The sequence below is a fragment of the Toxorhynchites rutilus genome, chromosome 1, assembly GCF_029784135.1.
Source record: "Toxorhynchites rutilus septentrionalis strain SRP chromosome 1, ASM2978413v1, whole genome shotgun sequence".
Classification (NCBI taxonomy): Eukaryota; Metazoa; Arthropoda; class Insecta; order Diptera; family Culicidae; genus Toxorhynchites; species Toxorhynchites rutilus.
In genome coordinates, this window is record NC_073744.1 from 1,646,433 (window position 1) to 1,673,913 (window position 27,481).

Genomic DNA, 27,481 nt, shown 5'->3' on the forward strand with positions numbered 1-27,481 from the left:
CGTCTTGAGACAACTGTCGCTATTCTAGGACATTCGCTATCTGTTGATAATGGTTGAAAATATTTGTCTGAAAATGTCTGTAAAATTTTCAAATGACAAAGATAACAGCAATGTTATTTGTAATCGAAAAAAGAATTGAAATATGAAACATTACGGAATGAATGCTGTAGCTTTGTCTGAAACAAAAATAGAGGATAATTATAGAGGAAAAATCGCGGAACAAGATCGCACTACAAGGCGCTGTGTTTGTTCAGCTTTTTCATTGTCACCGTTGTACACCAAGATAACAACCAGCATATCTGTGGGGCAAATTGCACATTCTCTGCAAAATGAAATAAATACCGTGAGTGCAAATTACTTGGTCTACAGTTTCAAGTCGTCAGTCACCTAAGGTATCTATTGAGGATTTAGTTAAATTCTCAATACGAAAATCGTCCTCAGTTTCTGCCCGGAAAATTATCACTTTGTCGAAAATGATGCGATTTGTTTTGGTACTGACTGTAGCTGCAGCCTTGGTTGAGCTTAGCTACGCACAGGATGATCAAAAGTGCGCAGCAAATGGAGAATATGTAAGCGTTGTTATAAAGACTTGGCCAAATTTGGGCTAATCTTGTTGTCACTTTCCCCAGTGTTTGACGCACAGTGATTGTTGCTCGCGCAGCTGTCTGAGCTACTCGTACAAGTGCGTTCCAGTGCCTCCTGGACCAAGCATTGGAACTACCTGGGTTACCGTAGACCCGGAAGCTACGACGAGCGCTCCGCCAACCACCTGTGCTAAGAATGGCGAATATGTAAGATGGTTTTTGTGGCATTCCTTTGCTGTTTTCTAACGTAGCTATTTCAGTGTTTGACCCATGGTGAGTGCTGCTCTGGTGCCTGTCTATCCTTCTCGTACAAATGCGTACCGCTTCATCGGGCACGATTGTTCTCACCACGCATTATCGCCGAGGTACAACAAAATTAGAAACAGGACAGGTGCACGGAGAAGTTCTTGAAGATTTCAGGATTGATCCGATAATAAATTTTGTTACTTTCGCGACAATAAAAAAGCGTGAACTGTGAACTGACTTTCCTTCGATTCCCAAACCATTCGCTGCATATGAAGAAAATTAGCGCCACAATATGCCGATTCAAGCCCTAGCTATCGGCGCTTGAGTCTGTTCGCATCAATTGCTTCCTCTCCAAAACCGCTTTACCAGGTAACATTTTAAAACCCACCGTGACTCACACGCAAAAGGTGTGCATGGAAGACGAAAACAAAAACAAAACACAACAAACCTGATTCCCGGCTTAAGTGACGTCACGGTGATGACGACTATCGTTGAGTTCGCTTTCCATGAATCGCCAACTTAAACGACTTATGCTCGGCGATTCGAGCTGCAGTCATAAACCGTCGGTCGTAAGCACAGGTCGGAAATCAACGATTGGTCCGCGGTTCGGAAAGTGTTTAACAATAATTCTCTATCTCTGAAATTCATAAACTCAAAGTGAAAGATCAAACAGAGACTTGCTAATTTGGAAATGAAGCAGTTCATCTTGATACTCGCGCTCGCTGCGCTGATTGGACACAGCCGAGCCCAGGGCAACCAACGGAATTGTGCAGCAAATGGAGGCTATGTAATTAACCGTTTTCCAAGTGGATTTGTGTACATGTTTTATGCTGGAAAGTGAAATTTTCTGTTTAAACCTTTCAGTGCTTGACCCACAACGAGTGTTGCTCGGGCAGTTGCTTGAGTTTCTCGTACAAATGCGTCCCCACGCCACCGGGTGCCATCGTCGGAACTACCTTCGTTCCCGTCACGGTTGCTAACCGCTTCGGCAATGATGGAGGAGCAAGTTTCACGCAAAAAACCTGTGCCCTTAATGGCGAATATGTAAGTTTTGTTCGGTTTGTTTTACTGTACGACGTTTTGTGAGGATCACTCTACGCGTTCAACTTTTCCACCCATCTATCGTTCTGATTGTGCTGAAGAAGAAAAAAACGAGGCAATGTTTGTCCTGATAATGTGTAGAATGGCGGTGAAGGTCACCGCCATTCTATTAGTTAACTTTTTTACGGTTTAATTGAGTGGATCACCCGTCTCTACTCGTTTGGACCTAGGTGCTCTTTCACTTGCGTAACCGATAGAATTAACTGATGTGTTGAACTGAAATTCGTTTTCAATTGGTTTCGTTGTGGATCACCGGTTCTGCAGTGCTAGTGCTAGTGCATTACGACTAATGGCAAATCCGGGGATTAACATATTTTTATATTGCAAAAAACGGTTAACCTTTTGAAAAACGAACAAACTTTAAACAAACGCTTATCGCTTGCAAGACCATCTGCAATCAGTGGATGAAAAAAAAAACACCACTAGCTTATACAAAGAATTGGAACAGAAAAGCTGATAATCACGCAGTGTTTTCCGTGGATAGACAGAGGTCAAGTGAAGCAAACAAAATGTGATTGATTTTTTATTTTGTTTGTGATTTCTTTTGTCCAGTGTCAAATTGGCATCGAGTGCTGTTCGGGCAGTTGCCTGACTTCCTCGTTCAAATGTATTCCGGGAAGTGGGACCGCCAGCAGTCAACGGCCAGCTGCCACAGCGGATGTCGGAAATCGAGTCGGAGAAGACCAGAGCACTAGTGCATTGCCACCAGTGACCAGCACAGTGTCCTCGGCACCTCCACGGTGTGCCGCGCTGGGTGAATATGTAAGTTTCCAAAGTGCGATACCCAAACGGAACCTGATTTTCATTTTGCTTTCTGCGCATTACTCGGGTAAACTCATTTTTTGGGTTCCTTGAATTGTGGCTAAATCCTCTTATGCGTAAACTAATAACTAAATACTGAAAAAATAAAAAGATTGGGCTCATTATCTAAAATAATTGAATAACAAAAATATTAACGTCATAATAGACGAATTTAATGCCAACTCGTCTTAGAAGTTGGCCGCACCATCTCAGATAGCAGTGAAATGTTGTGGGTGTAAGGACATGAGTCATTTAAGCTATTTTGCATACTTGAATTTTCATAAAAGAATAAGACTTCTTTTTGAAAAGGGTCAAAAACTGTATCTGAATTTTTTACAAAAATTTCTAACTCAAAAGCTAGAATACCTGCAAAATTCCGTTAGAAGTATGAAATGTGGAAAATTGTTTAAATTTTCATAAAAAAATACCAATTTTTTTCAAATTTCGCCAAAAAAAATTATATTACAAATTAAAACTCACTTTTTATCGAAAACGGATTTTTTTTAAATTCTTAAAAAAAAATATAAATAGTTCTTACAATTTCCAACAAGTCGTTCATACATCGGAAGATAGACACTTTTACAGGAAAAAAGTTTCTCTAACAACTTTTTCTTGTTTTCTTTGAAAAAATTACAACTAGCGCTATTTATATATATTTTTTCAATTTGAGTCAAATCAGTTTTCGAGAAAAACGAATTTCAATTTTCGAAATTTTTTATTTCCTATATTCCATTATTTAACCAACAATTTGTAGATTTTATTAAGATTTTTCGAAAAAAAAAGTTGAAAAAAAACTCAAAATTTCAAAAAAATTCTCACAAAATCTATCAGACCTACAAAATTTTAGTCGAAGAATGAAATGTAGGAAATTGTTCTTGTTTTCATTTAAAAATATCAAAAATTTATTGAGTAATACCAAATAAAATCGACAGATGACAAAACATGAGTATTTTTTATTCGAAAGACAGTTTGTATTCCGTTTGGGTTGGAGGAAATATGAGTTTTACATAGTAATTGGGAATTTTTTTACTCAAGTGTAACTTTAGAAAAGGGCGTATCGATTTTAGTAAGTTTAGTAAAAACTATGAGTCGTACAGAAATAGTTATAGATTTAAAACGTGAAAAAACATACACTGAGAAAAAAATGAGTACTTTTTTTATTTACGAAAAAAAACTTTGATTTGCAATATCCAAAAAATGTATTTTTTAATTTTTTTTTATCTTTTCATATAAAATAGAAGTCATGTAGAAAAGTTGAAAAATGAGTCCAAGATGGTAAAATTATTTTTGACGAACTTCGTCGAAGATCGATTTTTTATGAAGTTTGAAGTCATGTAGTAAATTTAAAAAGTGAGTCCAAGATGGTAAAAGTATTTTTAACAAACTTTGTGGAATATCGACTTTTTATGAATTTTCGAAACTTCGAATTTCTGTATGTTAACAATCATTTTTGTCCACATATTATGAATTCTGATGTGATTTAAAATAAAAAAGTTTTTAATCAATCTCCTTCTAATTGCAGCCATTCACGAGATATTTGAAAAAACCATTTCTAATTTATTGTCTCACACACACAAATTGGAAGTTTCGAAAATTCATAAAAAATCGAAATTCCACAAAGTTTGTCAAAAATAGTTTTACCATCTCGGACTTTTTCTTTAAAATTTTCTACATAACTTCTTTTTTATGTGAGAACATTAAAAAAAATAAAAAATACATATATAAATTTAGAAAAAAATAAAAATTGATAGAGACAATAAATTAGAAATGGTTTTTTCAAATATCTCGTTCGGACTAATCTTTAAATTTTATTCGTGGCTTCTATTTTATATGAAAAAATAAAAACTTCAAGTTTCAGATATTACAAATTATTTTTTTTTTCGTCAATAATAAAAGAGTACTAATTTTTTTTCTCAGTGTATATTTTTTTCAACATCAATGCTCTATAACTCTTTCTAAGACACTATTTTGGTACAACTCATAGTTTTCGAGATATAAATTATCGAAGATTTCTCTTACTAAAATCGATACGTCGTATTCAAAAGTTACATTTGAATCAAAAAATCCCCAAATGCTGTGGAAAACTGATATTTCCTCCAACCCAAACGGAATACAAACTTTCATTCTAATCAAAAATACTCATATTTTGTCATTTGTCGATTTCATTTGGAATTACTCAATATTATTGAAATTGTTTCGTTACAGTTTTCATGAATTTTCGTACTATTCTTTGGATACCCTTCATCGAAGATTGCACTCTCTGTTGGTCAACCTCAGCGGCCATTTTATTCCACGATCTCTTCATATCTGCAGCATCCCGAGTCACTTTGGCACCGATTCCGCAATTCCGCTTCGCAATTGCCCAAGATTTTTCAATTAGGTGGATTTGGGGCAATTGGAGGGTTGAGGTATTTTTCAATGTAATCGATCGCATTGTTACGGGGTATCACTGAAGTACCCCTCGACTGTAGTGGCAACTTACCAAAGCTTCACCGGACGTTTCCGCAGGCACTCTCCCCTATACATTTTCGGGTCCATTGTCTTGTAAGGGACAAAAACATTGGTTACGCCATGGCTTCCGAACTTATGTTCCACTAAGACGCGTTCTCTGATCCGTCAGAACAACACTTGCACGTTCACGTAAACGTTTCAATACATCACACACTATCGATTTGGCCAACTTCAACGATTTTGTGACTTGAGTACCTGACCTGGATTTTCGATGTGGGTGTCCAAAATCGAATTGTTTTTCTAGGCATCCATCTTTCACATCCATTCTTCAAAACGAAATGGAGCAACGTGAAATTTTCACCGTCGAAAAGATAGGCTTTTCAAACAATTTGCTGGCAAAATGTTTGAGATACGCCTACTACGACCCCTAATATTCCAATTCTCTAATTAACATTCGGGAACCTATTCAAAAAGTAGTCTAATTCGTTTTTTGAAAATTTAGAGTATGCAAAGTTGCTTTCAAAACCCATGTGTTTTAACCCACAACGTTTCACTGCTATCCGAGATGGTGCTGCCAACTCATAAGACGAGTTGGCATGAAATTCGTCAATGACTAAATACAGAGATAATCAAAAAATGGGCTACCTATCTAAAATAATTAAATAACAAAAATATAATCATGTCAACATAATAAAATCATCAACGATTAATTTGTAGTGTTCGTTCAGATAACAACAAACAAACAGATTGGCAAACTTATCGGGATTTGATCATCCGACAAATGATTTTAATTTATTAAAAGTGTAATAGTTTTAAACTATAACATTACACCAACAGCTTTCCAAATCATAATATGTAATGTTCCTCTTCAACGAGACTAACGTTCTGGAAAAAATACATCTTCAAAGATATGCGGTCCCTGAGCGGAAGTCGATTCGTATGATTTGTAGTGACGTCACTAACAGGGACCACTAAAAATTGGCACTGTGTATTTATATTAAAGAATATATGTACAAATATTTCAATCATCCGACTAAAATTATGAAAAAAATCATACATACTATAACAACAATCGTTAAATCATTTTCATCTGATACCTAATAATTAATCAGCTAAAACAAGAAAACCATCCACCATTATACTAAACCATAAATCGCCTCGTACTAAAAATACAAACAAATTTCTAAACGTTATCCACCACAAATTGACAATCACACGCTGTAGAACAAAATGGAACAACAGGTCTCAAACTCGTTATTCTAATCAGTTTGTTTTAATGCGAACTCTCCGCCCCAATCTCTCCATCACCTTCTGCAGTGTCTCAACTCGGCTGATTGCTGTTCGGGATCCTGCCTCAGCTTCTCGTACAAATGCGTCACTAATCCGCAAATAGACGTGGGCCAATCGCAGCCGGTTCAACCTGTCGCTTCTTCGGCGGCAACAACCACAATCCCAGGAGGTGTGACAAATCGGCTCGACGTCGCTTCCCCAACAACGCCCCCGAAAAGTTGCGCCGCAATTGGCGAATATGTAATTATCTAATAACCATGAATCGAATCAAACAGCAAGTCATTTGATGCTCCGACCAACTTCTAGTTTTCATCTCACGATCACGACCTTAGAATAATTTTTTTTTGTTTGTATTGTTTTCTCGTTTTATTTCACGCTCCCCTTTCGCCCTGATCATCAACAACAACAACACCATCACCTCGTCGCATGATCAACGCTTCCCTGCAGTGCCTCACTGCATCCGACTGTTGCTCTAGGAGCTGCCTGAGCTTTTCGTACAAATGTGTGCAAAACTACAACCTCGCCGACCAGCAGATTACTCAATCGGGAATCCCAGTTCAGTTGCCCGCCAGCAGCAGCAATGCCAATGCCATCGATACGGCCAACCGCTTCGGTGGTGGATCCGGAACTCAATGCAGAAATAATGGATTATACGTAAGTCGTCCGACTCGTGCAAAGATAAACAGAAGTTCTTGGAAATTGTTCACGCGCTTTTAACTACCTTGATGCACCATTCGGTGCATTGTACCATAATCGTGTTATAACATTGGAACCGAGATGCAGGCCTTTGTTTTGTATTTCGGTTACCAAATTGTCAATATCTATCGATAATGGAAACGAAATCATTTTATTTGTAAACAGTTTATCGCGTGAGCAACGGCCGAACAGCAATTTTGAAATAATGTTTAGCCTTTCCATGATACCTTGATTGGAACATTGGTTAGCGAAGCGAGCCACAGTTCGTTCCTTGCCTTCGCCATTACAACTGATTTTCCAAACACTTGCTAGAATCAATCTTCAAACATGTTATTTTGTTTTTCATATTTCTCACGCTGTGACTTGTTGATTCCATCAGTGTTTCCACAACGGTGAGTGCTGCTCGGGTGCCTGTCACAACTCATTCTGCAAGACGGAAATCAAGCTGGGAACTCCAGAGTCAGAGCTCACCAGACCATCCATTGCCGGTGGACCGTACGTTCAAGTAAACAATTTAGATGAGTTGATAACGCGCTTTGGGGGTGGCAGTGACTCCAGTCCCAGTGCCTCATTGAGACAGCACCAGGCTGCGCTTATCGGGGCTCGTAGCACGGCCGGAAAACAGTGCGCCGTTGTGGGCGAAGGGGTAAGTACTTTGGTGATTTTATGTTTTTCCAAGTAGTTATTTTACGTTTCCTTACGATGAAAATGCATTCCTGCGAAAGCGATGGATTGCGTGCATTGCTCTAATTTTGCGATACGGCATCAGTTATAATTAACTTTGATAAACCGCTCCAAATGACGTCCTTCCGACCTTCGGCTTGAATGTTATATGGAATATATCGTCTAGTAAATTTTAAGCGCATGTCGCAAGGTCGAACCGGGATGAAATATTTTCAAGACAGACACAAACGACCAATTCATCACGGTCTGTCGGTCGCTTCAAGCATTCTTTCTGCCACGCTGATGTCCATATAGCCTGCCCCGAAATCATCTTATGGCAGTGTGTTCCTTCGCAATCTGCTCTCGATAGGGCTATGTAAGCAAACTTTTTCCGCCTCACTTGGACTGTCCGACCTCTCGAGTACGTAGCTTATTGATATTGTATTGCTTTTCTATTTCCCTTCCCGTAGTGCTCGCGGCAAGAGGATTGCTGCTCCCAGCGATGCCACTCGTATCGACGCAAGTGTGTGACTTAAAGCTTAGTGGACCAGGAGAATGGTGAAGCCAGGGGGAAGTGGGGGATTCCCTCATCCCACACGGATGCGCTAGCAAGGCAACACAGGAGGAGAGGGTGAAAACCGATTTTACAGTTTCATAAATGCCCATCACCACTGTTTACATCGACCGCTGCCGCCGTTGTTGTTTTTTTACTTATATTTCCCAGTGCCTTTTTTATTTCATTCGTTTCAATCAACATTTATTGAACATATATAGCTGTGATGATAGATGATCCTCGGATGATATTTGTTTAGGACGAGATAGCCCGAGTCGGAGTGAGTGAGCGTAGATAAGAACCGAGTGAGAGAGACAAAATAAAAAAATTATGAATAAATCAAATCTTTGTCTGTGTTTTGAGAATTTCCCATAAAAGCGGCGGAATGTCACCTTCGCTGGATGGCGTTAAACAGTAGAGAAAGACGGGATAAGACAGACCACTTCTAGTTTTATAAGAAATCCTCAGTTTTGTTTGGCAAATATGCTACGCAAGAAACATTAATAGCATGTTTTTGTCATTTCGAAACCCCTTGCAACACTTGAGCGCACGAAATTAGAGATGGGCAAACCGTTCACGAACGGTACGAAAGAACTAGTTCGCCGAAAAGAGTGAACGAGCGGTCGTTCTTTTTCAAAGAACGATAGTTCTCCCCACGAACTGATTGCGAGCGAACGGTTTGTGAACGAACTGATTCCGTAAGAACGGTTTGCGAGTGAACTGTTTGGGAGTGAACTGTTGGAGAGTGAACTGTTTGTGAACGAACTGTTTGCGAGTGAACTGTATGGGAAAGAACTGATTGAGAGTGAACTGTTTGGGAACGAACTGTTTGAGAACGAAGTGTTTGCGGACAAATTGTTTGCGAACGAACGAGTGCAGCTGAACTGATTTGCGCTGGGCGGAATGGATAAATATAACGAGAACGCTTGTAAGGAAAATAAAACGATTTGTCATTTATGAGCAAAATGCGTGTAACCCAGGGTTTATTTTGTTAATGTATTTTCAATTTTGGGTTAAAAATTAAATTAGATTCTCGTAGTTTTAAAAGCAAAACTTCATATACATATCATATACTTTCTATTTATCAGAAAAAAATCTGGGGGAAGCTGGGGCGATTCATGGAATAAGTAAAATACAATTTTATAGTGAGGGTATGTTGAGAAAAAAGTTTTTTCGTTGCTTTCAATTCATTGTTTGGCCAATTGCGTGAACCTGTGTGTTGTCCAAAAAGAGAATATGAAAAATTGCACATATTTTGTGAGCATCAAATTATTACATAAACTTTTGTCGACCGATAAACATATTTTCACATACAGTTTGCGACTTTTAATGAAGCAGCTTATCTTTCCCCACTAAATTTCAAAAATATAAATCCCATACATACACTATCCAATCCAACGATATCAATATTGATGCTGCTGTCTAATGATGTTGGGTTCCAGCTAACATTCTATGTTGTTCTTAATATCGCTGAACGAAAGAGCGAAAGAACGGTTCAAAAGAACTGATTCACTTAGATGAACGGTTAGTGAGTGAACCGTTCATCAAAGTGAACTGTTTTGCCCATCTCTACACGAAATATCAAAATTGTAAACAAAACAAAGTTTTCGTCTATTGCGGTTGCAAGCGATCTAATTTTTAAGGTAACCTAAATAAGGATTTCTCCAGCAAAAACTTTATATTCCGTTAGTTGCCAGTATCCCAGTCCTTCAGTAGATTGTTCCGGTTCTGCCTGTATTTATATATATATATATATATATATATATATATATATATATATATAAATGGATTGCATGGTCTGCCTGTCTGATTCTTATGGACTCGGAAACTACTGAACCGATCGATATGAAAATTTAGTATATAGGGGTTTCTGGGACCGGGGAAATTTTTTTTATATATATATATATATATATATATATATATATATATATATATATATATATATATATATATATATATATATATATATATATATATATATATATATATATATATTATATATATATATATATATATATATATATATATATATATATATATATATATATATATATATATATATATATATATATATATATGTAAATGGATTGCATGGTCTGCCTGTCTGATTCTTATGGACTCGATAACTACTGAACCGATCTAAGGGAGGGCTGCCATACAAATGAAACAAAAATTTCTACATTACTCGAGAATTATTCAAGCAAATGAAACGAAATTTGTCATATGGAGGTTTTAGGGTGTAAAAACAGGAAGTGGGTTATATCTATGGTATAACCGCAAGGGTGACGTAGGACTATCGTTGAGTTAGAGATCATTTGTTTGAAGTTGAATCTGAATTCATTCTGAATGAATGAATATTTGGGGGACTTCGAAAACGAGAGCGTTACGTTGGAGGCACAAGGTTTTATGCATCCAATATTGAATACGGAAATATCCTACTGATGGGGAAGAATATTCTTCAGAAGCTATCCTGTTAATTGCGATTGATTGAAAAATCACAAATCCAAATGTATTTGGTCACAGTGTAACATGGATAGAAAACATTCAAATAAACTCTTTCACATGAATGTATTTTTAAATTCCCAGAGGAACTGGCAGATTATTTTCCGGATCTTTCTCGATACTGAATGGCATCCAAACGGAAAGAATTCCGTGCGTGTATGTGTGTGTGTAGCGGCTACTTCGATGGTCACCTTCTCTTCTCCTGAAGGATCGGCTTCTCTGTGCTCCCTCACAGTTTCAAACAAACTGCTTGCGTTTCAGGGCAGATCGCGATCCTTCGCCGTCCAGCACCCTCAGCAACGATGTTGTCTTATCGATGTCCTCACGAAAAATGAATGCGTCTCACCACCAGAATATCGCTTAAGTATGCTTTTTGTGCGTGATTGAATCGAGAGAAGGCGTGGTTTACGATGGCAATTTGGAAGGCAAACTAGAGGGGAATGAATTCTTGAGCTCGGAACATTCGGCGACTGAGCAATAATCGATTGTGGGCGCATACAATATTGGATACGGAAATATCCTACTGATGGGGAAAAATAATCTTCAGAAGCTATCCTGTTAATTGCGATTGATTGAAAAATCACAAAACCAAATGTATTTGGTCACAGTGTTACATGGATAGAAAACATTCAAATAAACTCTTTAACATGAATGTAATTTTAAATTCCCAGAGGAACTGGCAGATTATTTTCAGTAACGATTAGATATTTCCACATTTTCCTCGATACTGGAAGCCCACCAGTGGTTTATGCTAACTCGATAACCATCTGTTAATAGTACTTGATTGAAACATATTTGATCACAGTGTTACATGGATAGAAAACATTCAAATAAACTCTTTCACATGAATGTATTTTTAAATTCCCAGAGGAACTGGCAGATTATTTTCCGGATCTTTCTCGATGCTGAATGGCATCCAAACGGAAAGAATTCCGCGCGTGTATGTGTGTGTGTGTAGCGGCTGCTTCGAGATCTTCCCGGGGAACCGTTTGTAGCATCACTCTCCTCCTGATGGATTCATGTCTAGCCTAAGGTGCACAAACAGGCTCTTGGTGACACCGTTCATCCGCGCTTTCATGATAAATGAAGAGCTTCACCACAACAGCGACAACATGCGAACTGCGAACTGAGTGGATTTCCGAGCGGCGCTCGCTTATATACCGATTGGTGATTTCAATAGCCTGTTTTGAAAGCAATTTTAAGACTATTGAAACAAGTTTTTGAATCAGAAAGTAACAAGTATAGAACGCGCAGACATTTTATCTTTCGAATGAAGTGTTTATCATACCATTTCGTTCAGTTGTTTAGGAGCTATTAACGCTCAAAATCTCGGTCTCCGGCGTAACGCTTTCGTTTTCGAAACTTTGATTTTACACCCCGGTATAGAAATGAGAGACGTAGTCCTACGTCAAAAATGTTTCCATGGTGGCTAGGCACTTCACCCCTCCTGTAAGGGGGGTGGAGTGCCTAGCCACCATGGAAATGAAACACAAATATCTGCATTACTCGAGAATTAATCAAGCAAACGAAACCAAATTAGGTACAGGTCGGACTCGATTATTCGGGGTTCGATTATCCCGAATTTTAGACTCGATTATCCGGAGTATTTTATTTTTGCTTTTCGGAAATTTTGAATAATTTGTAGAATAATTCTATATTGAATAGATAATATGGGTATCAAATGAAGGGGCTTGATTAGTAGAATACAGTTATTTATGCAAAATGCAAATCTAAGATGGCGGCCACTACAAAATGGCGGATTTCATATTTTCTCAGAGCCCTACCAATAAGGGTATCAAATGAAAGGGCTTGACTAGTAGAGCACAGTTATTTATGAAAAATGCCCAAAAATGTATCAAAAGAAAGTTCTCGACTAGTAGAACATGGCAGATAATGAAAAATCCAATTTCAAGATGGCCACAGTCCCCAAACAACTAATTACTTTTTGAATGGTTTTATTCAGCTTGATCCGTTTCTATGTATGTTTGAATGTTTGTTGATTTGTCCCACATTAATAGAAAATTGACCCCGTTCCTGTTGAATGATTGATCTGAAATTTGGAACATAGATTTAATTCTACTGTCATTATAAAACTGCGTATTCCATGATCTTGAAAAACTCAATTTGGCCGCCGCAAAAAATGGCTGAATGGCTTGATTTGGAGAATACACTACACTATGAACAACATAAATTCGAAAAGGTCGTCGCCACAAAATGGTCGACTATGTATTTTTCACAATCCACTCAATATTGGTATCAAATGAAATGATTTGACTAATAGAATACAGTACAGGTCGGACTCGATTAAATACAGACTCGATTATGTGTGATTCGATTATATACAATTTTGGACTCGATTATATTCAGTTTGGAAAAAAATATTTTTATATTTCAAATATGGCTTATTTCATGAAGAAATGAAACCTTTCAACATTAAGGTGAAGTTCAAGAGGCTATTACATGTACAGTGGGGTAAAAAGCGTGAGCTTTGAAGATTTTGCTTGAACTTCATTTTAATTGATAGAAACAATTTAGTTTAATATAAATTTTTAGGATAAAATTAATAATAACACATTAAAAATTATTAACTATTAAGTGTTTCACTTCCAAAATTCAAATTTAAAATTCACTAATTTGGTTGTTCCACTACTATATCCTGTACTAAATTCTCTCATATTTCAAATGAAAGCATCAGAATCGTCTTCCGTAGCGTACTTTTTAATGTAGAGCCAGTTGGAAGCAACAGAGTCCGGAACAAAAAAAAGTCCTGTAACTCTGTCATTGTTGAAATTCGAACTTATGCGTTGGAGGATTTTTTTTCATCAAATATAATCGTCTATCACCTCCTGTGAGAATCTGGATAAATTATTTTTTTTGCATGTGAGAAAGGCGAATCAAAGATCAAATTCCTCTTTTATTTTCAAAAATCGAAAAATACATGCAAAAAAAAATTTTTTTTGACTCGATTATATACTGGATTCGATTATATACAGTGAAAAGAAATCAAAAACTGTATATAATCGAGTCCGACCTGTATATATATGGAATATAAGCAATATGAGATCAATATGAGCGAGCAAAACAAGAGGCACATTGCAAAAATCACGCATCAAAGCTTTTCGCATACTTTGACGCACACATACGGCCCAGACAGAGAAGGATTTGGATTCACGTTTATGCTCTTCTTTTTACTCTTAGAAAACACTTCCCAACTTCATTTTATAATGAGGTGTAATATTATCACGCATTTATACAACAACACCAGTAGCTATGTGGATAACGGGGATCAGCCTTGATTCGATCCCAGTTCACATCGTTTGTACTATTTTTTTTTGGGTACAATCCCAAGCTGACGTTCAGTCGGAGAGAAAGCTCTCATACAAACAAACATTTCAAAGCTTTTGAAAATATGCTTTCATTTGTTCATTTCACCCTTCAGCACACGAAAAAGCATTTTTTTCCTGCCAAAGATGAAATGTTTTCTGCCAACGCTAGTTCGGGTGTATCACGGTTTTATTTAATTCAGCTGTAGTGTGGCGTCCTACTTTCTCTTGTTCAGTCTAACGTACAATGAAGCTGAAGTATGCCTGTGTTAACGTCAAAATAAATAAATACGTACAAAACACGCTCCAACTATCGAAGACATATCCATTTCGTCTAGCTATGAGAACTTTCAGATTATTAAACATGTCTTAAAGAACAATCGTTACGTTAAAAAAAAATGATTTTCGAGTCATGAGAGTCTTTCGAGTCAGAAAGTTGTGGACTATAAAATATTATGAAAAGTTGACCCATGCTGTAAAAAAATAGTTGAGAAAATTTTTTTGACCAGAAACACAGATTATATTTTGGCAACCCTAGTTCGTAATAGGAGCAATGGCAAATAAAGCTCTATGAAAAATATTCAAACTCTCAATATATTCAATATTAGTATCCAATTTCGTTAATCCGTACTTCGCGGAAACTGCTGTTTAACGAAAGCAAAGCGCGCAATGATCTAACACAACAAAACCACATTTTGCCATCGAAGCGCTGGATGACGTTTCTGTTGTTTCTGTATCTATCACTGCTGCCAACAACAGAACGTCATAATGGGAGAGAACGTATCCGAATGACGACCCGGAGAAAGGACAATGAAAACATTATGCTGGTCCGTCCCTTGATTGAATATTTACTCGTATACATCTACTCACGGATAGGCCCGGAGAAAAAGCTTCCAATCAACATGGAAATTATGTGCTGCGGGGCGTTAGCAATTGCTGGGATGAGTAACAATAAACTTGGAAGTACAACTTGGTGGATTGTGCTCCATATTGTGAGTTGGTTTTTTGATATGTGATACATTTGAATGATTAAAAGTTTGCAATTAAGTACGTCTCGACTTTAAATGTTTGCTCGATAGCATAATCTAGCGGTTTTTCTTTAAATCTTTGAATGGGAATTTTTATTCATTTGCAGAACAAAATATTTCAAATTTTTGACATAAATGAATCCAAAAATGCAGTAGAATGGATAATATGTAACCGGTAGTTCCAAAATAGAGCGTGTGACTCTGTCACACTTTTTTATAGGACACTTGAAGGACGACCAAAATCTAACTCTCCGCACGATGTTCAGTTTCCCGCACCTTCTAGTCTCTCACTTCATCACTCACTCTCGGCGTATGACAGTTGCCGTTCACCCGAGAAGGGCTTCCATGGATCGGGTAGGGATGAAGGCACTCGCGAGTAGGATCCAACACATAAATACCGAAAAGCTCGGGGTTTCTAGATTAATAAGGCTGATTGTCGACCTCTTGCTCGGCGTGTTAGGAGGAGTCAACGGAGTTCTATCCTGACTACACTAGAGAGCAGTTAGTGCGCGCCGTGATTAAATTGGGTAAGTGGCCGAAAGGGCCAAGAGAAGTAAAAAGTGATTTTTACTAACGTCATGCCTGGTTTCTTCCGTAGGTTGACGGTGAGGAAAAGAACCACTTTTGGACGGATGAAAACTGTGTGTTAGTAGGTTTGATATTCGCTTTAAAACTATCTCAAAGTGTGCAACGTACAGTCACACTTTATGTGAGAAAAAGGTAAATCTTTGAATATATTCATATACATATGTAGGATTGTGAAAAAGCGGGAAGATGCGGTCCGTTGCGGTTTCGGGGCACCACAATGTGGCGATTGTGACTAATCATGGCGATTAGGTCCAACAAAGGGCCTTTTTCTTTGTATTACACACAGTTATTCGCCAGGATCAAAGACGCCATTGTGTTCCTCGGCGCGATCAGGATTGAATAACCAACGATAGAACTGGTGTTGTAGAAAGTCTCCGTGGCTAAGCAATCTGGAAATATACTATACCACATCCATCCAAGGGAAACAGTCGCACCTCAGCAGTCGAGAGAGGTGCGTGTTTTCTGTCGGTGCTCTGCAGATTGAGGAGAGGTTTATTGCACGGTTGGAAGGAAACTGCATGAACCAGAAACAGAATTGAAATCATCGTACCACTCGCACCGCAGATATCACGTCATCGCCACCCACCCTGATCCGTCGCCGTGAGCCACATAAACCTTATAAACTTCATAAAACCGCAAGTAGAAGCATGTGACGTCACATTTAGATTTAAAATAAGTATTCAGAAGAACCTTATATAGGATAGTTAATTTATTCCAAAAGATTATTATATTGTTGTTTGTTGTCCCAAGTAAAGATGTTAATAATGAGAATAGTTGGAAACCGTTCATGGTGTTGAAAAATCACTACATTTCACTATTTGTTGCGTTTTTCGGACACGAAAGGTGTCTTCATGCCTCCCTCACTGTGCGGTTCGGCATAGAACAGTTGACCCTGTGGCCTTTGCGCATTAGAAACCTTAATCCGCTCGCAGTTTCAACCTCCTTGTTCGGTTCAGGATTGTTGCCAGATCCTATGTGAATTACATCTGACAGAATAATATGGATAAGTGTGAGTGATGTACCTTTGTTCTTATTTACGACCCTGTAGATCCTAGTTTCCACTGAGCAGTAGGCGAAGGGTTACACATATTATTAATTCTATTGTCGTTAGCTTTTTTGGATTCATTTTTACCAATAAGTTGCACCGGGGCAAGTTGAAACGGTTTTCTCGAAGTTCAATTTGAAAGTTATTTGCTAAATCACTAAATTGAAATCTATTTGCAACATATCCAAGGTATGATATATGACTTATGACAAAAAAAAATAGAGATTCACATTGGATGTTTCGTGAAATATCAATTGTTTAATTTTCATAAGCATTGTTTCAATTTCTCCCGTTGAGTGGGGTAAGTTGAAATGCAAACTATCATGAGTTTAATGTGCGGTTTTGCTTCTCGAACTATCTACAACTGATTTATGAAACACTGAATTGAAGAAATTACATATGAACTAAAGGAAAAAAGGGTTTTGGAACACGTACGATGTGGGGGAGTAGTCTATCAGATGGACACTACCGACTAGAAATGGTTATGGTTTCGTGGGACAAATAGAGAATTTTATGTTGTTTTTGGAATTCAACTTTCATGGATTATCTCAGACACTCGGACTAGCGTCGCCCTTTCACGTTGCCACCAAGAATGTATATGAACATAATAGCCATTAAAAACGAAACACAATCAACTAGTTATCATATTATTGATCAAAGACGTAAGTACCTTAATCGTACCGTCCTAACGAAAATGCTCAACCATGGTAAAACTCTGATTAAACCCAGCATATTACCACATGAGGAACGAATACAAACAACAAGTGGGCCTGTGCGCTGGGGTTGGGGAAAAATTCTACAAGAAGTTATTTGTCTTGCTGTCGTTTTGGTGAAAATTTATGTACCATAGCAATTAGGCGACTGAGAAAGCCGTTTCCCCTTCTTCGAGTTCCCGGAACAAACATTCCTCACGTTCCGCCCAGTCAACAACTATCCTAGTGTGTCAATTCAACCATACAGGACGAGGAAGAAAACGTAAACCAAAAATACACGTGGATACCCATTGTGTTCTTGTGGCTTGCATTTGAAAGCTTTTCCTTGTACAACACTATCCTGGTCTAGTAGCGGGAAGAAAGCAAACGAGTAGTTTTTCGTGCAGACTTCAAAGGCCGAGCCGGACAATCAGGGCCTGAATTGATACGCCGGGTGAAACGACAGAGGAAAATGTTTCTCGAACGCTCAGGGAATTCCCCACATATGGCAGAACCCGATTTTGCATTCGTTTCGAATACCTCTTTGGCGAGGTAAAACCCGAGCGGTGGAGAAGAGTCACATCTATTCAAGACTCTGGAAGACGCTTTAGATTTATTTATTGCTCCTTTTTTCATCATTTTGCGTTGTATGTGAACCCGAGTTGAGATGAAATTTGTCGGGCGGCGCTTGAACTGTTAAAAAAAATCTAAAGAACTTCGTGTATTATACTTACTTAATTTACATGCTTACTACTCAATCTACGTCGTTGATAAATTCTATTAGCTATGTGCTGTACCAATGTTCTTCTCCAGCCTATATAAAATCGAAAGAACCTTTCCAATTCATCCGTGACCAATGATTGAAGAACCGAGACATATGCACTTTACCATCAATCCCATCCTCAGCAGTAAAGTGTGTCTCGATAACAGCCAAAAATAGAATCTTATATCGGTTATCCCGTGAAGATGGTAGAGAGATCTGGAGAAGCAAACGGGTGCAGTTAAACGGTTGCTACTTTCTATCTGAAATCAATCTTCGTCCCAACAATACCAGGCTGAAGCTTTGCCATAACTTCTATTCGAAAGATTGCATCTTCCTTCATGTCTTGCACCACCAATAAAAGGAGGTCAGTGTTCGGATGAAATTGATCTAACTTATGCTGGTTTTACACTAAAACTAGATGACGATCCTAATCGACGGCAGAATATATTCAATGCATACATTTAGGCGATTAACAGTCTCTAGTGGCAGAGGATTGTGTCGGCGTTAGGTTGCGGTGACATTGCTCGGGAGCACGTTCGAAAAATTGATATTACGATCACTGACAAAAAAAAACTATCAACTATCAAAAAAAAGTCAACGTTCTTAGACAGTGACCAGGTATGCTATAAGGGTCCTCGCGTTAGTGTTAGTAAATAGCGTGCAAAAGTCTCTGAATTTGTATGAATTTTTAAATTTTTTATTGTGAATAAATGAAACATGGATATACATTTCTTCCAAAAAAGCCACATATTTGATGTGAAAATATGTGGTTTACATGATTTCATATATTCTTCCTGTATATTCACTATGAAAAATATAATTTATCAACGTTTTGAAACATTGAATCACTGATGGATGCATGACACCGTTGCTTCCAATCTCCAAAAAGGCCCCGAGGTATCCAGATCTGGAAAAATGGGTGGGTTATATCTATGATATAACCGCAAGGTTGACGTGGAACTACCATTGGCTTAATATTATTGATTGAATGATTTTTTTTTCCAGTTCAATTGAATTCAACATATTTGCTTCGTAAGTAAAGAGTTTTAACAAATGCCATGTAAGATCAATTCATGCATTGAAATAGATTATGTTCATCGTTACAAGTAAATTAGATGACCGTCCTTTTACGTGTGGTATGATTCCTAGGACTACCAAAATATGCGAACGAAAAAATTGTCAATCGATCATTGTATTTTACAATTCCCTCTAAAATTATTGTATCTCGCATGTGTACGTTCTTTCCGAGCTTCAAGCACTCAGTTTCGATTTTGACATGCACGTCTAACGCATATTGTTGAATGGTTATCAAAATTTCGACCGAAGAAACCGTAAATCGGGCCAATCAAAACGTGACAGTTAGGGCGTTTAGATATCGATGGACATTTAACAATTGTTCAATTGTTTATCTCACGAAGAATAAAATTTTATTCATTGTGATAGATGTGATGCAAACATCTTTCCGATCTATTAACCCTCACATGCTCGCGCATACGGTCTGACAGACCGAGAATCAATGAGGTGGCTGAATTAAATGATTATTAAAATTGAATAAAGTTAAAGAAAAAAAAATTCTGAAGTTTGTTCATTCAATTATATCTTTTTCTTTGAATAAATACCAATAACGCCTAAAAATACGAATAGCAATACTACAGAGACGCGCACAGTCTGTGAGTGCACGAGTTACGATTTTTCGCGCGAGTACTGGAGGGTTAAACAATATTCGAGTTATAAGAAATTTGTCATTGTTACCTGCATGTTCTGTGTTTAGGTTTTCATTTTACCCCTCATATATTCCGGTTAGACGTAGTCCCACGTCAAAACAAAAAAGTATTTACATTCTTTGAAGGTCTATGAAGATAAATTTTAATAAAAAGAATAATATACCTGAACGTTACCATTGGTCTTCCGATCATATTCGTGTACCTCACAACTTCTTAGTGTTCCAATTTACTCTCTTTTTAACACCTAACAGCATGCAACCGATATGTTTTTGTTTAATTTCGAGGAAAATGTTTTGCAAATATTATCAATAAAATGTTGTTGTTCCGTACATATTCCACTATATCCCCAACTCGCACTTCCATATCATAGGATAAATCATCAGTGGTGATCAATAAACTTGAATCGCCCATACATCATTATGTTCATCAATTTCCAGGAGAAGCCTCTTTTTTCGACATTTTGACGTAGGACTACGTCTTTGATTTCTATATAGGGGGTGACTCTAAATGTAATGAAGAGATTTCAAATGCATGTTACGCAGAATCGTTTTTACGATGTATGTTATAATATAAATCATTATATGGCAAATTTATCATCTGAGATATCTACAGTGGAAATAATAAAATAAATGAACAATTTAACGAACAAAAGAGATATGTTTTGCGAGCGAATGCAAAGGTAAATCAATTATTATGCATTCTTTCTTTCAGCTTGATTCCCATGAATGATGTATGCAACACAAAATTGTGTGCAATAATGCTATTAAGGCAGTATTCTAGTCTAGAAATTTTAAAAAAGAAAAAAAAAATTGTTTTCTTCATATTTCTGTAGTTTAGGCATTCAAGAATATACCCTAGAAAGGAGTTATCGAAAATCCTATTATTTACCGAGTTAGAGCCATTTTTGTGATGCGGTACCTAATCTACTGCGGCCGTAACAATCATCTCCAAACGCGTTTTTCTCGAAACTAGTTTTTTCAAACTGGCGTACACGATATCTCAAGTTCTACTGAACCGATTTATGTCGAATTTATATGAATACAATCTGCAGGGATCTCTCTATCGCATGAACCTCCTAAAAATGATTTTTTTTTATTTTACTATTTTTAAAAAATCGGGAAACGCAAGAAAAAACGTTTCAAACCGCATTTTGTTTTTCAAACGGCCGCCATTTTGTCAAAAAAAGATGTTTTGACTTGTCCGAGGTTCATGCGATAGCGGCATCTTTACTGATTCAAAATCTGTTCGATTTTGTTGTTTCAGATAACCAGAGGGGCTGTAATCGTGTACGCCATGGCAAAACTTTTTTTTGAACCCTCTCACTTTATCAACTCTTAACTATTCTAGTTATGAATATCAATTTTTGTTTTATTGTTAAAAGATAGATGAATAAATAATGATATAATGGATACTAAAAATATTCTGTTTTATTTTTACAGAGCTCGAAAAAACTTCCCAAAATTCGTGTCTCTACACTAGAATACCCCCTTAAACAAATTAAACATCCAGTCAAGTGTAGGAATAGGGGTGATACAGATAGTAGAGTGGGTTGGTAAGAGGGCTGGTAATTCCATAGAAAATCAATCAAGTGATTATTTTAGCGATACCAAGGTGATATAGTCATGATCCACAGGGTCAGTATGTGTGTCGTGAAATATAGTCTGCAAATGAACATCATCGTAATCGTAAGTATTTTCAACATTTCTTTGTTTTTTGAGCTTGAGCTAGGGTAGACTGTACACTTCGTAGTTGCTCTTCGTGATTGACTTGAACCAGCGATATTGTACAAAAACACACCGAATGACACTTGGGAGTAGCAAATCATTCTCATTGTACAAGTTTCGGTGATTCGAGCTTTAAATAGTTAATAACGACTACGGGGAAAGGAAGGAATGTTAGTATGGTATTCGCCGCCCGAAGGCCAGAACGGTCGCCTCTATAGCGTGGTTCCCCAGCGTTTATCATGGAAGGGATAATTGTTAGTGGGTAGAGGTAAAAATCAAGGTTTACTGAGGTAAGTGAGTTGATTATGTAAACGCGTACTACCACTACCATTCGAAAAACGAAATTTCTAAATTTTATAGGTTACAAAACGCGGCATAGATTATATTTAGGTATCCTGAGAAGCAAGCTATGCAGTTGATTGAAACAGCTTCGTTTTCCTCTATTATTTTCGCACGAATTTTTTATCCGTAATCCAATCGCTACGGCGGAGAGATATCTTTGGGAAACCTGAAAAGGTAACCACGAGAACTGCTCTAAAGCTGTTCGACCTGGCGATATATTTCGTTATTGCAGCGCGCGCAAACTTTATTTGATTTCAATCGCGACGTTGGACTGTTACATTTGTGATACCTGAGAAATTTGGGAGTTCAAAAATTCAAAAAATTGAGATTACGAACAAAACATCTCGGACAATAAATTTTATAGATGACACTTGTATGATGACGTCAAACTAACGCAACGTAATTACAATGACGTCACATGTATACATTCTACCATCTGTCCACCAGCAGGAATACATTGATTTATGTGACGTGCGCCTCACAAGATCTAGTGCAGCGCGGAAATTGAAAAGCGAGAAATGACTCTCCAAATATATTTAAATAATTACTCACACCTATATGTATACTACGGTGACACAGTTTAAGCAGTTTTATCATTGGAATATGCATTAAATAAGGAGAATTAATAATCAAGAGAATAGATAGTAAATCTAGCTCTTCATGGTTGAGATCTTTGCCTGAACGCGCGCTCTCTTCCTTCGTTAGATTAATCTAATTAAACATTTGAATTCGAATCCAATATATTGAATTTTTACACCTTCTACTCAGGATAATGGAACTAAAGATTTTTTCGGACTATAAATAGAAACTCTTCCTTACAAACCATCAGCACTCGAAGAACAGTTAAAAATTAAGCACAGAGAGACCGAAAAAAGACTTCCGCATTCAACAACCCAATTCAACTTTCCCAAAAATCGCTTTTTTCCACTTTTTCACTAGTTTCAGCGAGTTTCTAAATGTAATTTTCTTAACACAAACGTGTCCAACTACGGATAGAGAGCCATACGAGGATCGATAAAAAAACACATCCTCTCCCGACGGATGTCCGATCGATCGATTCAATTCTGCTATGTGTCTCACTGATATTCATTGATCATTTTCAGTTAGACAGTCGAACCTCCTGCCAAAAGCTAAGTTTTGTTTTTTGTTCGTTACAACTCGTTTGACGGTTATGAGTACGTATAACAAATGGCTCTTTTCATGGCCACCATTTGGAGTTTCGAAAGTGTTTCAATCACAGATTTCTGAACAATGAAAAGAATTACATTTAAAAAAAATGTTCCGTACAATCACAGTCCTACGTCAAACTTACGTCCGTGGCCCTAGGCTCAGACTCTTCTACTTTTTGATGAGCAATATTCACGCGCTTTCTGGATAAGAACACGGCAAAAGTTAAGATCTTTATATTTATAGTTTTTTTCCACGAATTCAATTTTCTGAGAATACTTCAGGAAACTTAGAAAAAATGAGTGGTTCTGTAGATGTGAAACGCAGTGTATGTATGTCTCGGGCAAAAATTTTTAGGGGATATTCCCTATCAATTTTATGTATTTGGAATCAATGAAATTCATCCACTTCTCCCACCAGAAATCCCTATGGACTCTAGGGTGGCAATGGATGTATGGAAAAAATTTCATCATCGAATTTCAAAAACCGACCATGTACAATTTGTTTATTGGCCCAAAAAATGACCTGCGCAAAGTTTCAGTTCAATCGGACATGATTTAGGGGTGCTTCAAAGCGCTCAAAATTTTGATTTTTTGATCCTCGAAAATCTTTCTCCCCCCTTGAAAAATCGAATTTTTTTTTCGATGTCAAATGATTTAAAAATGCATGAAACAAGATCGATTGAGATCTGATTGGCCGAAAATCGACCTTTTGGGACTTAGCCTGAGAGGCAATCAAGAAATGGAAACAAAATAATTATCGAATTAAAAGAATCGACCAAGTACATTTTGTTTATTGGCCCAAAAAAAAATGACCTGTGCAAAGTTTCAGCTCAATCGGACATGAAGCTATCAAAGTCTCAACAAAATTTGGAAAATCGAAAATTTTTTATTGACACCAAATGTTTTAAAAAGGCATAAAACGTCGAGATCTGGTGTTATCTCGAAAAAAAATTTTTGGCCGAAAATTTACATTTACATGGTACATGGTCGGTTTTTGAAACTTGACATGACCATTTTCGCTGCCACCCTAATGGACTCCTATGTCGAAAGGGTCGACGTAGACCTACGTAAAACACTAATTTTTATTGTAAAAATCCAGCAGAATGCTGCAGTAACCATAGTTATCGGTAGGAATAGATTAATGTTCAATTATGTACCAACCCGGTTTCGTAATCTTTTTCTTCACGTCCTTGAAGTCACAGTAAAGACATATATTTTTAATGTGGAGTTTTTCTTTGGCGGATTTCTTAGTCGTCGAACATCTGTCTCAACATTATCTATTTGACAACCGCAATTTACTAATATTGGAGTCTAATTGACCGAAAACGGGTAACTAACGAAAATGATATACCTAAATCGCTGGCGATTACTATTGCACTCTTGGCTATGGACCAATAATGAGAAAGGAGTGCGGCAACCGATGGTCTCAGTATAAAAGCCTCCCACAAGATGGAATAACCAATTTGTCTATCTTCTATTCTGGCTGCTTCCAGTAGTCAGACACCGCCACAGAAGCCACCGACAAAAGACCGCTCGCCATAAAACGGATTTATAATTTATATTCTCCATATCGGCACTCTCGTTTTCACTCCATAACGGAGGGGTAGTTAAACGAAATTGGAGGGTTGCTATCACCATCGATCGAATCAATATAATCGTCAAAAGGTGAAATGAGAGCTCGTAAAGACACCGAAAACAAACCCTCGAAGGTGGAAGGGAAAATCCGAACGTAATTCCATTTATATTTAACAGGCCGCAGAAGGCGAAAAGCCAAAAAGGTCAGTTTGGAAAAATACGATGCCCAAGGAACCTGGACACGACGCGAACGAGGCAGCTAGGTGTTGGTTTTTTTCTTGCTGTGTGTCGGTTTCATCACTTCACTTCACACGAAAGTAGAGACGATGACGGCAGTGGTTTGTCCTTGAGGTTGAATATATAAAAATTGTAGTGAAGTCCTGAATGTTGGATGTCTTCGCGTTCCACCATTTGCATGATTAATGCAAACATGATTTAGTAAACATTGGAACAATAAACGTGCTCGTTTTGACCAAGAAGTGATTGAAATGTGTACTTCTCCCGAACAGATATTTTATAAAATTTTAAACCTGAAATAAAAATAGCTTCCTTTCTACTTGTCTACATACTTGTGAAGGATTTCCATCTCAAAGAATGAAAGGAAAACTGATCCAGGCCTCCAACGTTCCCTGCGTACCCCCCACAACAAGGCTAGTCAAATAACCTCCAAATGGCACAACCGTATAACCATATACTGTTGCTTCACATTTCTCGTGTACCTACTTGTGAATAGGATGAAAAAGTCATTTAGAAACCATTTGAGTTCAAGTGCTCTTCACCCCCTGCCACTGAAGATACTCGTCATTAAATGATCCCTGGAATGGTGCTGCTGCTGCTTTGGTTGATCCAGTGGAACGACAATGGGAGGTGTGATGGTTGTCTACAATCTTGTGGTTTATTATGAAATCCAAAACCCCCACCCCAACCTTAATCGACCAAACGTCCATTATCAGGGCAGGGAGGCAGGATGGAGACAGGCATTAGACAGTTTGAGGTGGCACTGTGCATAAATCTCGGCCTGAAAATTTAAAAATTGGCTTTTTTGAATGATGAATTCAAGTGAAAAAGGTCAGCCATTCCGCTCATTTGCGGGAGGTATCGCTGGAAATGGGACACTTTCATCAATCACAAAAACCGCGGAACCCCTGTGTGAATTTGAATAGAAATTGTAAGACAAGATTGAACTGAAAAGTAACAGTTTGCCGGATGTTTTCAATGTTAATGGAAAGCACCGAATGAAAATATATATCTAGACGAGAAGCGAAGATTGTTTGGTGAGCGAAAAGAAACGAGATGGGGCTCACCGCGATCAGCAGAATTGTAGACACTGAAAACGGCTTTTGTTTGGGCGATTCATTAATTTGCAACCTATACAACGGTGGTTAGAAGGGTCCCTAATTGAAGTTCACATTTTTCTAAATTTAGACCTTTGTTAGTCTATTTTTTCAAAGTCAGTTGTTTTGTTTCTTATCTTCATCTTATCCTGATTTCTGATCTAATCCGATAGCGAGTAAACTACTTTTGTGCCGTTAGTTTTTTCACACGTTTCCTTTACGTTCTCTCGTTTGTCTTGATAATGTTACAGAGAATTTCACTTTAATATTTAAAACAACTTATTATTGATTTACTATATATCAATTATAATTTGATTAAACTAAACCTTGATCTATCAGTGTTCACATAAGGGTGCAGCGAGGTCGAGAAATAATGCTTTTTCGGTATCATTCGCAACTGAAACCTTCTACATAATTAACTTTAGAACCCTTCAATACATTTGTATTGGTGTTCGATTTCATTTCCATCAATAATTTAATTCGTTCTATCCGACCATATTGCCACGCAATGTAAGTTCCACTCAAATTGATGTTTGTTCCAATATTGCGCATATTCCGTGTATAGCCGGTCCAGCTTCAGTTGACACAAAACGATTTTTCTTCCAAATGAGCTGTGCCATACGGGGTGCAATTATTGGAGAGTTTTTCAAGCCAATGCCTGTAATATGTAATTATTTACTGCGCGACATTTACGATTAGTCGGAATGGAGCTATGATGTTTGTTCGTTTGACAATTTGGTTGATTTAAAATGCTAACGATGTACCTCCATATTACATTTATGAAATCTGCCATAAACGGAAGAAAATAATTTGTCTATTCTAATACGGGAAGACATAAATTGAAGCAGCGGAAATAACGCCTTCAGGAAATGAATGTTTCAATTTGCTATTTATTCGAGTTTTATTCAATTACCAAGCACGCAACCGAGCAGATTTCTTCGTCCTGGGAGATTCAATTTTAAGCCTGGTTCATCCTATTTCTTCCTCAACTTCCCACCGAGCAATTCGAGCGATTCGTGAGTGGAGTGATTCATCCCAACATTACATGCCGACTTGCGTGTCCGTAATGGTGTAGTCTTGCAAGCTCATACCATCATCATTTTGCCATGTAGTTTCAACCACTTCAGTGCGTGATGGCGATAACGTGTTGATCGGTTTGCCAGTCACGAACATCCGATGGTGAGGTGATTGGAATACGTTTACTTACATTTTGACCAAAGTGGGAGAATACGCAGATGTTTTTTTTCTGTTCCAGTTTCTATCTGTTGAACATCCTGAATTCTTTAG

General features: G+C 37.6%; 2 protein-coding genes and 1 long non-coding RNA gene across 5 annotated transcripts in view; 2 read left to right on the forward strand and 1 right to left on the reverse strand.

The window, feature by feature from the left end:
• The window catches only part of LOC129765179 (muscarinic acetylcholine receptor gar-2), a 169,850-nt gene that overhangs the window by 103,058 nt on the left and 39,311 nt on the right, over positions 1-27,481 (reverse strand). The window lies entirely within an intron of this gene.
• LOC129765186 (uncharacterized) lies at positions 351-8,729 on the forward strand. Of its 3 annotated transcripts, none has more exons than XM_055765168.1 (7): positions 351-569; positions 1,695-1,874; positions 2,484-2,693; positions 6,501-6,713; positions 6,921-7,127; positions 7,549-7,815; positions 8,303-8,729. In XM_055765168.1, the coding sequence occupies exons 1-7, from the start codon at positions 474-476 to the stop codon at positions 8,366-8,368; spliced, it is 1,239 nt and encodes a 412-aa protein (XP_055621143.1). In that variant the 5' UTR covers positions 351-473; the 3' UTR covers positions 8,369-8,729. The 3 variants fall into 3 exon arrangements, with proteins under 3 accessions (XP_055621143.1, XP_055621121.1, XP_055621132.1); XM_055765146.1 differs by lacking the exon at positions 351-569 and adding an exon at positions 1,362-1,617; XM_055765157.1 differs by lacking the exons at positions 351-569; positions 6,501-6,713 and adding an exon at positions 1,363-1,617.
• Positions 13,839-16,567, forward strand: LOC129765196 (uncharacterized). The gene is made up of 3 exons (XR_008741404.1): positions 13,839-15,765; positions 15,837-15,958; positions 16,076-16,567. It is a non-coding gene; the product is annotated as an uncharacterized LOC129765196 (long non-coding RNA).